General features: G+C 43.5%; 1 protein-coding gene across 1 annotated transcript in view; it reads right to left on the reverse strand.

The window, feature by feature from the left end:
- Window positions 1–17,736, reverse strand: part of C3G (C3G guanyl-nucleotide exchange factor) — a 195,864-nt gene that overhangs the window by 21,275 nt on the left and 156,853 nt on the right. Inside the window, exons 19-20 of the mRNA XM_080275935.1 lie at window positions 6,901–6,991; window positions 4,750–5,122 (exon numbers count right to left, since the gene is read on the reverse strand). Of these exons, the coding sequence (XP_080132061.1) occupies window positions 4,750–5,122; window positions 6,901–6,991 (464 nt within the window). The remainder of the gene's footprint in view (window positions 1–4,749; window positions 5,123–6,900; window positions 6,992–17,736) is intronic.

Genomic DNA, 17,736 nt, shown 5'->3' on the forward strand with positions numbered 1-17,736 from the left:
TGTCCAGACAGCCCAAGTCTGCCCAATCCAATGGGCCATGCTTCCAGTCACTCATCATTCAAGCCCCAGGAATCCCGGCTCCAACTGATACAGCAAAAAACTTCACTACATTCCGTAGCTTCAAGTAAACGTATCCGATTGTCAATCCGAACACTGTCACGTTAAAAAGGGGTGCCAAATCCCTGATCATGCTCTTCTTCTCACAACATTCATCCAGCCAGCTCAATTTCTTATAAGTCTCCCAGCCTCATCAACTTCCATACCTCTCTTCCTCACACACTCATCCACCCAGTCCCCTAGCCTCACCAACCTCCATACCTCTCTTCCTAACACACTCAATCCACCATATCCCTCCAACTTCTCTTTGGCTTACCTCGCCTCCACCCTCCTTAAAATTCACTCAGATACACTTTTTTCACCACTCTATTGTTCTCCATTCTCTCCGCGTGATCATACCATCTCGGTACACTCTCTTCAATTCTGGTGTCCACAGATCTCCTCACTTCGCACCTTTCACAAATCACATTACAGTAATCTCTCCAATATTCGATGTAATACAGCCAAAGGCACGTCCGGGAAGTGGGATTGTCCGGATACTGGGACCCCGCCTCCTGGACTGGTACTTATGGACCCTAACCCAGCCTATCTCAGAAAACCACCTAGATAACTCCTTACTAGACATGCATACCACCTATTTAAGACCCTATTCACACAAACAAGAGACAGAAAGTATGAAATAAATGAAGAGGAACCAGAGAATGGGGAATTAGGAATATAGAAAATATTTAGCAGTGTATAGGGTACTCACAACACGTCCATGGCCGTTATGAAGGTTAACCCACCTCCTCTAAGGCTCTAGCAGTGGTGAAAATGCTCTTGAAGAACATACAGTAATCCTGTGTTGTGCTGCACTTAATCCTTTGCACTGTGAATTATAATTGTTTAACACTATATATTCCGTTCTTACTTGCACCATGCCAGTTGCAACTGCCAGTTTGCACTCTGCACTTAATCCTTTGCACTCTGAATTCTGATTTCTTGACACTGCACAACACTGTAAATTCCCATGTGGTCAAGTGGCAAGGCATTGCAGTTTATTCACTGTTTATTCACAAAAATGAGCACGTGCGGCATCCGCTGCGATGAGTGTCTACTCCGGATGGTAGTTAGGCATTAACTAGGGAGGGGTGGACGCAAGGGGCCAGGTGTAAACACAGCTGGCTGGCACCTCATGTCAAGTTCAATTTAAGGTTGAATAATAGTTCTGATTTTTTTTTTTTTTTTTTTTTCCCCCCCCCAAAGGCCCGGACCCAAAATGTCTGGACATTAAAGAGATTACTGTATTTTGTATCCAATCCACTCTCTGTACTCCACATACATTCCACAGCAGTCCCATCTCCACTGCTCTCACTCATGACTGTTCATTTTCATGCCACACCATAGTCTCACATCCATAAGTTAAGGTTGGCACTAACACTCCTTCATATAAGCCTCATGCAGCTGCAACACTCAAGCTTGTGTTTCTTATCAAGGCCTTCATAGCTCCAGCTACTTTCTTTTCTTGTGCCACTCTACTTTCCACTTCTTTTGCACGTTTTCCTCTCTTTTTCTATCACTGTACCCAGGTATTTGAACTCTCTCACCAATTCCAGTCTCTCTCCACTCACTGTAACATCACACTGGGAGTTATCTTCTCTCTCGATTACCATCACTTTACTCTTTTGTACATTTACTCTCAAGGCACAATGTCCACAGACATCAGCAAAATTCTGCCCTTGCCTACCAAGTTCTTGTCCGGTTCTTACAAGTTCCACTGCATCAAAAGCATACAAGTTTGATATACTCCATCCATTACCATTCATTACCAACGCCATCCCCCTCTCCATTACTTGTGTTTTTACTTCTCTCACCACCCCCTCCATGTATATATTGAACAACCATGGGGACACCACACAACCTTGTCGCACGCCCACACTGATCGTGAACCATTCACTTAGATGCCCATTTACCGTTACACATGCCTCACTACTATCATAAAAACTCGACGGCACCTAGCAGCTTACCATTTACACAGTACATGTGCAAAACCTTCCACAATCCTTCTCTGTCTGATTTGTCGTATGCTTTTTCCAGACCCATAAATGCCATAAACATCTTACAGTCCTTCCCACAAGCCTTCTCCTCTATCTGTCTCACTGCAAATATTTGATCCACACATCCCTTGCCACTTCTAAGGCCACCCTGTTCATCACTCACTAGGAGATCTGATATCTCTCTTACTTTCTCTATAATAATTCTTCATATACCTTCCCTACAATACTCAGTAAACTTATGCCACGATAATTCTTGCACTCACTTCACAGGGGTACAATCACAGCCTCTTTCCACTCTGCTGGCACAGTTTCACTCATCCATGCCTTCTTACAGACCTCCAACAAGCACTTCAATCCCCTCTCACCACTACACTTGATCATATCTGCATACACCTCATCAACCCCAGTTGCTTTCCTATTTTTCAGCTGCTTCACAGCATTCTTCACCTGTGGGTGTCACATTTCCTGGCACTGCATTCCTTCTCTGTCCACCCCCAAAACCAATCATGTTTACAGCAACTCTGGTCTCTCTATTCCCATTCATCAGGTCCTTACTTCATCCCCATAGGTTAATAATCTACCACTTACATCCTTCACACTTTCACATTTCTTTCTGCTGTCATTTCTACATTTCTGCACCTCTTTCCAGAAAAACTTCCTGTTTTCGTAGTAATTTGCACTCATTTTTCTTCCTAGATCATCATTTACCTCCTTCTTTTTCCTGTTCACTAGTCTCTTTACATGCTTCTTGCTCTCCATATACTGTATTCAGTTCTTATTTCAGTTGAACCCCTGTCCTGTAACCTCTCTAGCCACTTCCTCTTTTCTTCCACTGCTCTCTTAACCTCATCATCCCACCATGCCGTACCTTTCTTGTTGTTACTCTTGCCACACCACACACCGCTTTAGCATTTCTAACTAAGCAATTCCTATATGCATTCCACAGGCTGTCCAGATCGATTTCATTCCAATGCACCGATTCCAACTCCTCCCCTACTCTGGCCCTGTATTCATCTGCCATTTCTTTGATCTTCAGCTTCCTGACTTTCATTCACTCTCCCTGACTGCTCCTCTTTCTCCTAGTTCACCTCATTTCTCTCAGCCTGATCTTGCATACCACAATCAAATGATCTGACAGACCTCCACATCATCCTCTCACGGCCCTCCTATCAACAACCATTCTCAGAATTGGCCTCTCTATGAGCACGAAATCAATCAGGCTCCTTTCAACACGATCCCCGTTCCCTCTATACTGTGTATACTCATGTGCATCTTTGCATTTGAAATAAGAGTTACAAATGCACAACCTCTTTTCCTGACACATATCCTTCAACTGCATCCCATTTCCATTTTCTCCAGGTACTCCATTACAACCCATTATGTCAACCTCAGGACCAGTGCCTACACTTCCATTCATATTGCCCATTATGATCACTTTACAGCTCCAGGACATTTCTCCCACTGCTTCATCCAGCTCATCCCAAAACCTGTCTTTCTCTCTCTCACTCCTGTCATCACATGGTGCATACGCTACAATCACTGCCACTTTCACCTTTTCAAATTTGAACTTGACACACATACATCTCAAGCTGACACATTTGTAATCTCTCATTCCACTCTGCCACAGCTCATTCATCAACGAAGCAACTCCTTCCTTGCATCTTCCTCACCCATTCATGCCTGATCTTACACATTTCACACCCTCCCACTCCTCCACTTAATATCCTTTCATCTCTGTTTCACACAATGCCATCACGGCATATTTCGCACTCTTGAACACCATCACCAGCTCCACCCTCCTGCTCTCCTCATTCACACCTCTCACATTCCACATAGCCAAGTGAATCTGCCCATTTGGTTGGGGCTCTGGGCAGGTATTGGGCCTTCTGAGGCTCTCCAAAACATTTGCCATGAATAAGTGATTTTATATAGGGGAATCTGGGGAGACACTTAACCTAACCAAAAAGTGTAGTAAGTGGTTTCCTGGGTACAGGAAACGTTTTGGCTTGTCACTCAGTGTTGGGACCATAAGGCATCCCCATACTGGGTGAGTATAATAATAATAATAATAATAATAATATAAATAATCGAAACAGTTCAGGGTGTTGATGAGGGATGCCTTCATGCTGTGGCACCCACATACCTTTGAGACTCTACTGTCCAGTTATAATACTGTCTGGTCTATAAATGCCCCTCAACTCTAGCACCATAAAGGAGGATAGTGGACGGCAGAAGTAAGACTGCTACTTGCAATCCACTAAGTTCACGTTTCAGAGGGGCTTGGAGGATGTTTCATAAATAAAACCATCTTCTATCTCTATTACCAGATGCCATATTCCCATAAGGGGTGGTCACAAACAAATCATCTCCATGTCACCCTATCCTTCTACATCTTCTACAACTACTTATGTCAAACACTATCCTCTACTACAACGGAATTTTTTTTTTCCTGACCTGACAAGAGTTACTAACCTGTTCCAGTTCAGTTAATGACTAAGCATGGTAAGACTGGAGGGTTGATTTGAAGTGTACCCAAGGAGACTTATTCCATCCTCATAACTAATGTTCAACAAATTTCATGCAACCACGACTTATTCAGGCTGCAGAAGTGGCCCAGTTTCATCAGGTGAAAACAAACCAACTACTGTAGACTGACCTCTGGGATCTCCATGGTAAGGAAGAGCTCTGCATCCAAGAGTGTCATCTGCTCTGCCACCATATGTGACTTGAAGCTGAGAAGACTGAACTGTTTGGTGGTAACACCCTGAGAGGAGATGGTCATCATCCTCTGGCTCTCCCGCATGTCCTGGTTTCGATTCCGGGCCTCCAATTTCTCCACAATCTTCTTCCTGAGTACACGGGCCAGCCACAGCTCCCCACCACACAGAAGTGAGTACTCAAAGTCTGTAAGGGTCTCCAGGGTCTCAATGGTGAGGTCAATCATTGCTAAGTCATCAACCACACGCACCAATAGGGAGAAGGCATTGTGTGCCGCTGTCTTGTACTCTTGCCGTGGACTGCTCACAAATCTGAGTACAGTAGTACAGTCATATCTCAGTCAGTCAGCACAATTTCCCAAAGGCCATATTCTTAATGGCACTGGAGGCTTTGTAGCATCTCTTCTTTAGCGATTTACTTTACATATCACATCTACATGTTCTCTTTTAAGTTATTTATATCATTTTAATACTGACATCATTTGCAGCGATAACATACAAGAGGATACTAAGATGTAAAATGTGTATTAAAAATCTTTAAAGAACGATGTTATGAAACCTCCACAACTACTTATAATGCAAATCTAAGACCTGCCTGTCAAACAACAAAGAATGTAAAATGACAAACTGCCAAAAGACATCCCTGAACATGAAACTACGGGTAATGTTGGAAGCAGAAACCTCACGTGGTATGAAAAAATGGGAGTGGAGTTGTAATATACAGTAAACTCTCAATTATCCGTTGTAATTAAGCCATGCCCTACGCAGAATAATGTAAAATACCAAATATTGTACAAGTATAGTACCCACCATCGGCTCAACATTTGCCATCGAGCCGGATATTGTGTTACTATCTGTCTTGACTCTCTATTCTAAAAACTTTCCCATGAGTAAAAGATGAAAACTAAGCAAAAAATACAATAAAATAATTATACAGTACAGTACTGGAGTGCCAGCTGGCTACCACTTACGATCCAGTTGATACACCTCAACGCCGCATATTGCATAGAACTGCCTGTTACGTCCTGTTTTGGCACTGGATGTTGCATGATTTCGCCACATATTGCTCTAACAGAGCTGAGCCAACAGTGCCAGATGTTGAGATGATGAATAACTGAGAGTTTATTGTATCAATGAGAGAGAAGTAACAGGAAGTAAAAGGAAGAGAAATATTTGACAGAGTACAAGATGTGTACAGAAAAAGTAGACTGGAGGCAGTTCTATCATGGCCATCCCCTACTGGAGGGTTCCCAAAAGGAAGAAAGGTATCAGTGATGATGATGATGATGATGATGATGTCTAAGTACTGTATAAAAGTACTGGACTTAGGGAATGGGTTCCCTATGTCTAGAATTGCATTATGTTTATATTTATGTTTTTGAAAGCCTTGGTTATGTATGTAAATATAAACCTTTCTTAGCCTGCTGATAACAAATGATAGTGAAACTGGGCATCATGAAGCTCCAGCACTACCAGTGTGCCATCAACAAGTAGCTTAGGCAAGTTTTTTTTAATAACTGCATGGTCTTTACTGTCACCAAACCTAAACCCTGGCCCCTGGCTTGAACTCATTTTCCTTTTCTTAGGTCAGACATCATCCAAGCATAATAAGTCCACCTAGCACAGAGAGTAGTTGTGCAGAAGAAAGCATGTGTAGTAGTCACAACCTAGGCTTTGTGTGACTGTGTTTGAGTCTCCTGCCTAGGATTGTTCCACATGGTCAGCTACCAAGCTTTTGGCCCCACATTACTTCCATGGTATTACCTCCAATGGACAATGGCAACTATCCACCTCCTACCTAATTAGTTTCATTACAATAAGTGCACAGTATAAACTTTATGTTGGTAATGTATACTCTGACCACTTTAATTTGGACTAAAACTGCCAGTCCTTCATCTTGAGAGCTGATCTGCAACACATTAATAAAAACAGAAGATGGTGTCATTCACGAAGAAGAGCTGTGGGATGGATGCACAGGGATAATATTGTTTTATTTTGCCATTGAGTAACATGAAATAAGCAGCAAAAAAACAAAAATCTCTGCCAAGCTAAGGAGAATGAACTAAAGCTACTGTTAGTGTGACTCTGACCTCTTGTAGCGATGTAACAGCTTTTTGACCAAAGCATCAGGTGTGACAAAAGTACGGTACGTGGTGAGGAATGCCTCCTGGTACAGGAAATCTGCAACATATTAAAGATCCTATAAGACTGGTATGGTAGTAAAATAAGTCTGATATAACAGTAAAAGTAGTAATTGTTGTAAAATAGTTGCAACTCCAGGCTCATCTGAAGGTAAACTCAGTGGACTGCAGGCTGAAGCTGTTCTTTTGCAGTTCACCATCCTTCTTTTGAGGGATAGCAAGGGAAGTGGGGGCTACTTGTATAACTGTGTAGCTCCCCCACTGGGTCATGTTGGTGTCAACACATGAAGATGTCCATCTCCAGCACTAAGATTGATACAAAATGCATTAAATATCCAGCATATTACAACACCCTCATTCAAATGTTATAATAATCAACACACAAATTGAAGCTATGAAATGTTAATTATGAGGGGGTACCCCAAAACTCCCATAATAGATCAATAGTGCAGGAAATGGAAATGTTCCCCACTGAGGCAGAGGGCACTGCTTGTTTGCAGTCTGATGAATCTTTCTGCCATGTGGGATTGCACTGAGAGGGCTGTGTGTGCATTTCAGGCATTTTTTTCTTTGTTCAAGCATGTGGCTTCTCTGATTTTCATCCTAAAAACCACTATGGCAGATGTACATGGGCAAAGAGGATGCATTTAATTAGTTTTTTTGCTTGGGAAAACCAGAGCTCAAGTGTGACAATGCTTGAGTAAGCTATCACAGAGCAGGTAAAAGAAAACACAAGCCTATGAATGGTATGCACATTTTAAGAAATGCAACATGTCAATTCAAGACTATCCATGTCCTGACCATTCTCTGATCTCCTGAACAAATGAAAACACTAAGAAAATTCAACAGGCAATCTTGGATGATCACCATCATACTATTGATGAACTGGTGGAGTCCTCAGGTGTTTCTTGGAGCCAGTCCAATGGATTTTGACACAAGACCTTGGCATGCACTGAGTTTTGGCAAAATTTGTCCCCCGTCTTCTAACGGATGATCAAAAAGCAAATCGTGTTAACGTACATCAGGACTTCAAAGAACAGTTGATATATGACCCAGAATTTCTCTCAAATGTCATCACAGATGAAGAGACCTGGGTTTATGGGTATGACCCCAAAACCAAGCAGCAGTACAATCAATGGAGGACACCAACATCTCCAAGACTGAAAAAATATGTCATGTTAAGTCCAACATGAAGACAATGTTGATCTTGTTTTCTTACATTGAGGGAGTTGTCCACAAAGAATTTGTTCCCTGTGGACAGACTGTGAACCAGCAGTTTTATATTACAGCACTGAGGCATCTAGAGGAAAGCATCAGGCACAAACTTCCAGGGAAGTAGCACACCCAGAAATGGTTCTTGAATCACAACAATGCCATATCACACACTGTCTTGTCAGTTCTGCAATTTTTTACCAAAACAACTGTTGTTGCTCTGCTCCCCCGAACTCACCAGATCTCACTGTCTGTGATTTTTCTTGTCCCCCCAAGACTAAGTTTGAGCTGAAAGGCAGAAGATTTGACAACTAAGAAGAAATCCAGGAAAAAATGCAGGAGTCTCTGGACATGGTGACAAATGACAACTACAGGAAGTGTTTCTAGGAATGGGCAAAGCACTGGGACAAATGTATAACATCTCAAGGGGAGTCCTTTGATAGGAACTAAAATGGATTTGCTGTAAGTTTTGGTTAACAATTCTGGGAATTTTTGGGTCCCCCTTAGTATACTGTACGGTATTATCGTTACTCCATCCATCCATCCATCTATTCATTTATCCTCCAAAATAGTACTGTCCCATCAGAAGCACTGGGACCTGGGGCTAGGTTTCTCCTACAATCTAGTATTGTCCCATCAGAAGCATTGGGACCTGGGGCTAGGCTACTCAGTTCAGACAATTAAGATGAGAGTGACCAGCTGCCCACCCCACACTGGCATTACATGAGCAGTAAACCCAAACTATCTATCTATAGAGAGACACCATAATCCCATATGGGATGGTCGTTTGTCTTTGAGTTAGTTACTTTATGGGGAGGGGCACTAACCCTCTCCCAACCCACTTGCTGACATGTAGGGAACACATATGGGTTGGTGTTACATGGCTGCCACCCAGAGTTATAAATGGTTTCCTGGCTTACAGGAAACCATTAGGTTTGTCACTCAGTGTAATGCCACCTGAAAAGGAAAGATTTGCAATAAAAGATGACAAGAATCTATCTATCCATATACCTAGGCTGCTTCCCCCAAGGAAAGGGAGGTAGCCGAGACAGGACGACACACTCCTCATTTACTCATCCATTCAAACACATTCATTCGCATCTTAGCCCCAAAGGGAAGAACGGACAGATCCTCACCGCACCACACCGCACAAGGGTCAACTGCGCAATGCAATCAGTGACATCCGCAGCAGGGCCCGACAGCAGAGCTGGTTTACCCCTGCCACATCATAACAGACCCATCCTCTTACACGCACCTGACCTGACTAGCTGATCAGACCAAATGCGGGAGAATATCCCCTCAGGGCTGCGTCATCACTTATTCATTCACAGTTTCTCTCCATTTATTTCTGTCATGCATAGCCACTCTTCCTTGCTCAACAGACATCCCTCTCGCATCCAGCGCTCTCTTCACACTGTCCATCCATCATATTTGTGGTCTCCCTCTCAGCCTTACACTTCTCACATCAGATCTAGTTATCTTTTTCACCAATCGCTCATTATCCATTCTCTCCATATGCCCAAACCATCGCAACACCCTCTGCTCAACTCTACCAGCTATCTCCCGAACAACTCCAGTTCTCCTTCGCAGTTCATCTTTTTGCACTCGATCCATACGAGTCACTCCACACATACTCCTCAGACGCCTCATCTCCATTACATTCAAACTTTTCCTCTCTGCTACACCCATATTCCAAGTTTCAGCCCCATATAACGCAGTCGGTACCACAACACCCTCATACAGCCTTCTCTTTACATCCATTCTAAGCGAACGACGTCTAAACACTTTTTTCATTCCTCCCAGCACCTTTCCTACTTCATTTATTCTAAACTTCATTTCTGCATCTATTCTTCCATCCACAGCAACATGTGACCCTAGATATTTAAAACACTCTACCTCCTCAAGCAACTCACCATTCAAAACTATATTCATCCCCCTACCAAGAAAGATGGGAAAAATAAGAAGAGACAGGGCAGACACAGAAAAAGAATGATAAAGGTGAAGGAAGAAGTAGGAAGCACTATGTCAAGTGAGAGGATCATGGTCACAAGCACTCCTTTGAATTAGACACATATGGCAAAAATCCAGCTGGAGTGCCTCAACCTACTGGACTACCAGGTGTCTGGAAATTGTATAAGGGCAACAAGACTAATGCACTACAACAGAACACTGAACAAAGGCCCACTCGTAACCTCCTGAATCTGGGTGAGATCCTTTTCACCTTTCATTATATTTATTTTTTATTTTTTGGCTGCCAATAGATATTTTTATTCAGCTTAGGAAAGTCTCTCACACTGAAGGAATTTATAAGACTATATCTAACCTTTCACCTCAAAGAGTCTCTCCTAAGCTGAAGAAAATCAATTGGTAGCATCAAGAATAAACATCATCAGGCAATCATGTGTTGCCCCATGAGAAGCGTTGGAGTCCGGGGATAGGCAAGCTGGTCCTGACATTTAAGATGAGGGCGACCAGCCTCACTTATCCATGAGTGGTATTATGTGAGCAATAAACCCCAACCACCCCTTAGACATAAACTCGCACCAACTCAATCTGACTGGAGTGCATTAATTACCCACTAATCCACCAGGCACCATAATTTGGTTCTATGGTTACTACCCACCACAGTAAATGGTTTCCAGGCATAGAAGAAACCATCTGGATTGTCACTCAGTGAAGAGTCACCCACAGACAGAAGGAAGAGGAACGAAAGAAGGAAAGAAAGGCAGAAGAGGAAGGAAGGAAAGAAGGAAGGAAAAAAAGAAAAGGCAGCCACCCGAAAGCAGTACTACATCAAGTGAGTGGATGGTGAGAACCCCCTCCTACCACTATCAAGAATAAACTAAAATGATATCCACATTCCAGAGGTGCATCAGAGAACTTTTTCAAATAGTTACGGAAAACTTTTTAGGACATGTAAGCATCTTAGCAACAGAACTGCTTCAGAAATAACTTGCCAAGCACTGTCCAAAAATGCTAATGTTTTTATATACAAAAGGAAATTAAATAAAGAATAAGAACATACAAAAAGAAATTAAATAAGAATGAGAAAGCTTGAGATCAAAGAGTGGCTGGTTAGGGTCATTATGGCTGTGTATGTGGGTGCTCACACCAAGGTAAGGGTGAATGGAGATTTGTGTGACGAGTTTTCCAGAAATGTCGGTGTGCATCAGGGGTCAGCTTTGAGCCCCTTGTTTATCATGGTACTTGAAGCCCTCTAATGTGACTTCAGAAATGGACTCCCATGGGAGATGTTGTATGCTGATGATTTGGTGTTGGCTGCAGAGAATGAACAGGAGGTGGAGGAAAGATTTAGGAAGTGAAGAGATGGTATGGGACACAAGGGCTTACGAGTAAATGCAGATAAAACAAAAGTGACGGTATCTAGCACTGGGGGCGGTACTATTAAAGAAGAGGGAGAGTGGCCATGTGCAATTTGTCACAGAGGTATGGGAAGTACTGTAATTCCATCTTGTGCAGTGTTTGTGATAATTGGGTGACATGTGGAGGTGTGTAGGAGGACTACTGGGCCTCGGGATAGGTCCTGAAGCCTTTGCCCAGAGGTGGACGAGAGAGAGAGAGAGAGAGAGAGAGATGTAGTGGTATTAGAGGTGGACTGCAAGATAATGCTGATTTCATGTGTGCGGTGTGTCAGGGAGGGCATGTGGATACTGCTGGGCGTGAAAGGACTGAACTTGCAGGTGATTCTCTTAAGTGTGTAGTAGTGTTTTGTTATTTGGGAGACATGTTATGTGCTGGAGGTGGGGCAGGACCTAGCGCAGTGGCTAGAGTGAGGAGTGGTTGGAAGAAGTTCAGGGAGCTGTTGCCTCTCCAGACATTGAGAGGACTCTCCCTCCATGCTAGGGGGTCTCTGTATGCAGCATATGTTAGGAGTGTAATGCTGTATGGTAGTGAGACCTGGGCAGTAAAAGAAGAGGATATTCACAGGCACAAACATACAGAACTGGTAATGATTAGATGGATGAGCAATGCGTCCTTGAGTTACGATGGGAGAATTGAGAGGTAGGATGGGACTTCCTGTGTATTGGTGTTGTAATGAGGAGAGGTGTTCTGAGATGGTTTGGGCATATGGAGAGGATGCGGAATGATAATTGGGTGCAGAAAATGAGAAGTGTTAATGTTGGGGGTAGGATAGTGAGAGGTAGACCAAAAAAGACCTGGGACTAGGTCATGGAGTGTGACCTCAGGGTGAAGGGACTAAAGAGGGATGCTGCCAGAGATTGAGCAGCATGGAGAGCCGTCATTAGGTGACCAAGGTCGATGCATGCTAGCATGTTGGAGCCTTCAAAAACGAAAATGATGACAAAAATAAATAAGCTGCAGGGATGATATATAATGGAAATGCTACAAGTATCTAAACAACAACAATTATAGAATCACACACAGTCTACAGCACAGTCTCAGTTTACACTGTAATACCTGTATTGTACGTGGTAGTGACACTGAGAGGAATCCAGGACCCACCAACAAATACATATGTCCAACATGCTCAAAACCTATCACGTCGAGCCGACAGACAAAGGGTTCAGTTCAGTGCAATTCCTGCAAGAACTGGACCCATTACACCTGCACAACACTTGCATCCAGAAAACATTACACAAACACCTGGACCTGCTCCTTATGCTCCTTCCCCCCACCCATCAACCCCCCTTCCAATCCTACTCCTGCTTCCTTCACACCTCCACAGCCAAACCCACCGACCCTTCCCGCACCATCCAGTCCCCCAACTCCTCCCATTCCAACCCAGCCTAATCCACCTCAACCCTTACCTCCATCACAACCTCCTCCTACCCCTTCCCCTCCACCCACACCACCTCCCCCCCGTGCTGCAGCAGTCAACACACACTCCACACACAACATAAACATCCTTCAGTTAAACATAGGTGGCATAAACACCAAAATACATGAACTCACACAATTCATCAAACAACAAAACATACACATTGCCATCTTACAAGAAACAAAACTACAACTTACAATCTTACCCACACAATCCTTGACCCAACTGATCCATACTCTCTTATGCTCTTCTTCCATCTTTTACTCAACTATACGTACTCCTCCTTTTGACCTCTCATTCTCACCTACTCCTGCACATATACCCCATCCATACTCCCATTCTCTCACACTCTCACCTCTCCATTTCGTTTCAGTTATTCCGCATACATCAACTTTCGCACCCTTAAGCACCTGGACAATCTCCCTCTCTTTCACCTCATCATTCGCTCCCTTTACATTCCACGTTCCGATTACCATGTCCTTTGTCCGGTCCTTGGTCGTCATTTTTTGGTCAGTCCTTCTCCGAGGCTTATTGTTTGTCTTTCTAGTTAGTTGTTTTCCGGGGAGGGGCACTAACCCTCCGCCAACCCTTTTAGTCACCTTTTACGACAAACAAGGATACTGGGGGAGTATCCTTGAAAACCCCCCCTACCCCCAGGGGTATTAAAATAAGCACTGGTAACAAATCACACATAACAATCGCTAAGACATACATTCCCCTCCAGTCATCCCGCACAGTACCACACAATTACTCTCCACAGATACAGCACATCACTAACATACCCAACATCATCCTGGGTGGTGATTTCAATGCCAAGTCATCGGCCTGGCATGTCAACAACCCTGACACAGACAGAGGGCTGGTACTACAATCCCAGACAGATCATCTTTTCATACTAAACAGTCTAGACCAACATACCCATATCCCACACCAAGCCCATTTCCTCCCATCATCTCCAGACATCACCTTCTGCTCCCCAAACCTCGCCCCCACTACATCATGGAGAGTGGTCAAAACCCTAGGTTCTGATCACCTCCCTATCATCATCACTACCAAAACCAGAATCACCCCAGCTGGCCACAAACACACATACACTAATTATAAGAGAGCCAACTGGAAGGCCTTTGTAACTGAAACAGAACAACATTTCAAAACACTAAACAGTACACCCTCACAAACATCAACACTGCTGTGAACACTTTCAATACAATCATACAAAATGCAGACAAGAGACACATCCCTAGAGGCAACAGAAAGAAACACAACCCCAACTTCACACCAGAAATTCAAGGCATCATCAGACAACGGGACACACTGCGACACTCCCCAACACCCCATACACAAGACACCATACAACAAATACAAGAACTCAACACTCAGATAAACAATAAAATATCAGAACAGCAAACACTAAACTGGAAAAATTACCTCCAAATACTTGACCACAAAACAAACATCAGTAAACTCTACAAAACACTAAACAGCATCACACTTTCCAACAGCAACACCACACAATCACATGCTGCCATCACAACAACAGACACCATACCCTCAAACAAACAACAAGCAAACACTCTCATCAATCACTTTTCACAAGTCGGCCATCTAAACCCCCAACCCAAAGACCGAATATCATCCGACGTAAGAGACAGTTCCCCACAGGCCCAGACTATGCACCTTTCACTTACAACCAGACGAAGCACATCATTAACAACCTCAAGCACTCATCTGCCTGTGGACCAGACATCATAAGCAACATTCACCTTAAACACCTAGGACCACAAGGCATACAAGCACTCACCAACATATCAAACTACAGCTACTCACACAACATAATACCCAACATCTGGAAGCATGGCATTATCATCACTATCTGCAAACCCAACAAAGACCCCACATTGCCCTCCTCACATTGCCCCATCACACTCCTCTGCACCCCCTCTAAAGTCACTGAACGACTTGTACTACAACTAGTCACACCTCACATTCCCCTAGCCCAGTCACAACATGGTTTTAGGCCACTACACTCCACAAACACCCTTCTTACAGACCTTACACAGAGTTTTTGATGGCATGAATTCAGCTAGGCCACCACACAGAACACTCCTAGTCACACTAGACATTAGCAAAGCTTTTGATGCCATCCTCCGCTACAACCTCACAAACAAAATACTCAACACAAACATGCACAATAACACAAAAAGATGGCTGGCAAACTACTTAGCAGGCAGATGTGCACACGTAACATTTGCCAGTCAGTCTTCTAACATCAGAAACTTCACAAACGGCGTCCCCCAAGGATCTGTTTTGTCCCCTACACTCTTTAACCAATACATGCATGACATAGCCACACCCCACACACCACACAGATACACACAGCTTCCTATGCAGATGATATAACACTCACATGTATGCACCAAAACGCAAACACAGCTGCACACATCATTCAACCTTACCTCAACACACTACACGGATGGTTCACCACAAACAGGCTCAAAATAGCCCCAGCCAAATCTACAGTGGCCCTTCTCACAAACTGGACAGCAGAACACAATCAAATCCCACACCTCACCATACACAACACCCCCCTACCACACACACACACACCCAAAATCCTTGGTGTAACATACAATACATCAATGTCATTTAAACAACACATCACAAACATTAAAAATAAAATAACACCAAGACTCAATGCTTTGAGGTCACTTGCCTATACAACATTCGGACACAACAAAGAAACCACCACCACAGTATACAAACAATACATATGTTCAGTGATGAATTATGCAAGCCTTGCCTGGGCTTCTAACCTCACCAAAACACACTACAACACTCTACAGACCATACAGAACAAGGCCCTAAAAATAATCACAGGCTGCACAGCTACTACACCCACAGACCATCTACCTCAAGAAACCAAAGTCCTCAAAGTCAAGGATCACCTAGACATGAGAGGCACCCAGTTTCTTGCTGCTGCCTCCACAAACCCACAACATCCACTACAGTACATGGCAGCACATCCACCCACATCAAGGAACATCAAAACAACACCAAGCACACGATACCATACACAAATACTGTCATCTCTCCCCCATCGCCCACCTCAGACCAGCTTCCAGAAGCATATCCACACTCAGATCACTCGCAGCTCCATTCATTCACTTAAAGACAACACACAGCTGCATGCACGGCCTTCTGAATCCTATCTTCCTCGTGAGGACAGGGTCCATCTGGCCAGGCTGAGATGTGGGCACCATCCAGCCCTCTTAAGCTACCAGAAGAGGCTGGATGACTCCGTTGCTGATGCCTGTCCAGGATGCAACACAGCACCCCATACTATTAAGCACATTATGGAAGACTGCATTGCACACAATCACCTAAGCCAACAACACAACATACACTCTTTGAGAGCTCTGTGGGAAAACCCAGTCTCGGCCATGGCCTTCCTAAGGGACTCGGGGCTGTTCGGCCAGACTGCCTAGGGAACAACTACTACTACAACACATGCAAATATTTTATAAGCACACAATAGCTATTTCACACCAGTTTTTCAACCAAAGAATTTCTACAAAAATTTCTTTCAAAGTGAATTAATGGTAAAGCTAAACAAAAATCTATCTATCTATCTATCTATTGCCAGACGCCTCAATCCCGTACGGGGTGGCCACAAACAAATCGCCTCCACATAGCCCTGTCCACCGCCATTTCACTGCCCTGCTCCCAACTCACATCCCCCCTCTTGCATATACCTCTCCACTCCATGCCTCAATCTCAACCTCAGCCTCCCCCTCCCTCTCCCCCCCTCCACCTCACTCACATACACTCTCCTCATCAGTCTTTCACCCTCCATCCTCTCCACATGCCCAAACCACCTCAGTGTGTTCCTCCTAACACTTCCTATCACATCCACATCCACACCAAAATGCTCCTTTATATCTTCATTTGTCAGCCTGTCTCTCCATATGACTCCAAAGGCTCCTCTTAAATAACTAATTTCCACTGCCCTCACTCTTGACTTGTGTCCTTACAACAACGTCCAAGCTTCATTTCCAAGCGTTAGAGCTGGTATCACAATACTGTCATGCACTAAATTTTTCACTTCCATGCTCACTTCCCTGCTTCTTATCACTGCTTTCAAGGAACCAGCAACCTTTCTTCCTTGTTGTACCCTTTCAAGCACTTCACCCTCTAAACTTCCATAAAACTCATAATTAATAAAAAAAATATTTTCTTATGGACAATTTCAATGGGATCCATTCCTACTCACTTGGCTCACCTGATTCGGTGCAACTAAATACCGAATCGGTACTTTTCACTGGAAAATATATATATATATTTTTTTGCCACAGTGGCTCATACACACCTAATTATCTGAAATCTGCCAAAAAAATTGTACTTAATATATCCATCCATCCATCATCCAATCCTACATTGCCCCATGAGGAGCGTAGGAGCCCGGGGCTAGGAAGTTGGTCCCGACATTTACGATGAGCACTTAATATAACTTAATTAAAAAATCAGGTTTCAGAGCTATAATGAACCAATGTTAGCAGATATTTCCCCTTCAGATCATCAGCATACCTTGACAGACTTCTATTTTGCATAAATATTTATTTTGAGTACAAAAAAAGGTATCTGCATTGTAAATTGATATTATACAAAACAAAAGTCTGTCAAGGCGATTTGTTAGGCTAGAGGCAAAACACTTCTGCTAACTAATAGAAATTCTCACTCTGAATCCTGATTTTCTATTAATAATTAAATCACAC

Source organism: Coenobita brevimanus, chromosome 63, assembly GCF_032717465.1.
Source record: "Coenobita brevimanus isolate Jiangsu-jjx chromosome 63, ASM3271746v2, whole genome shotgun sequence".
NCBI classification, from domain to species: domain Eukaryota; kingdom Metazoa; phylum Arthropoda; class Malacostraca; order Decapoda; family Coenobitidae; genus Coenobita; species Coenobita brevimanus.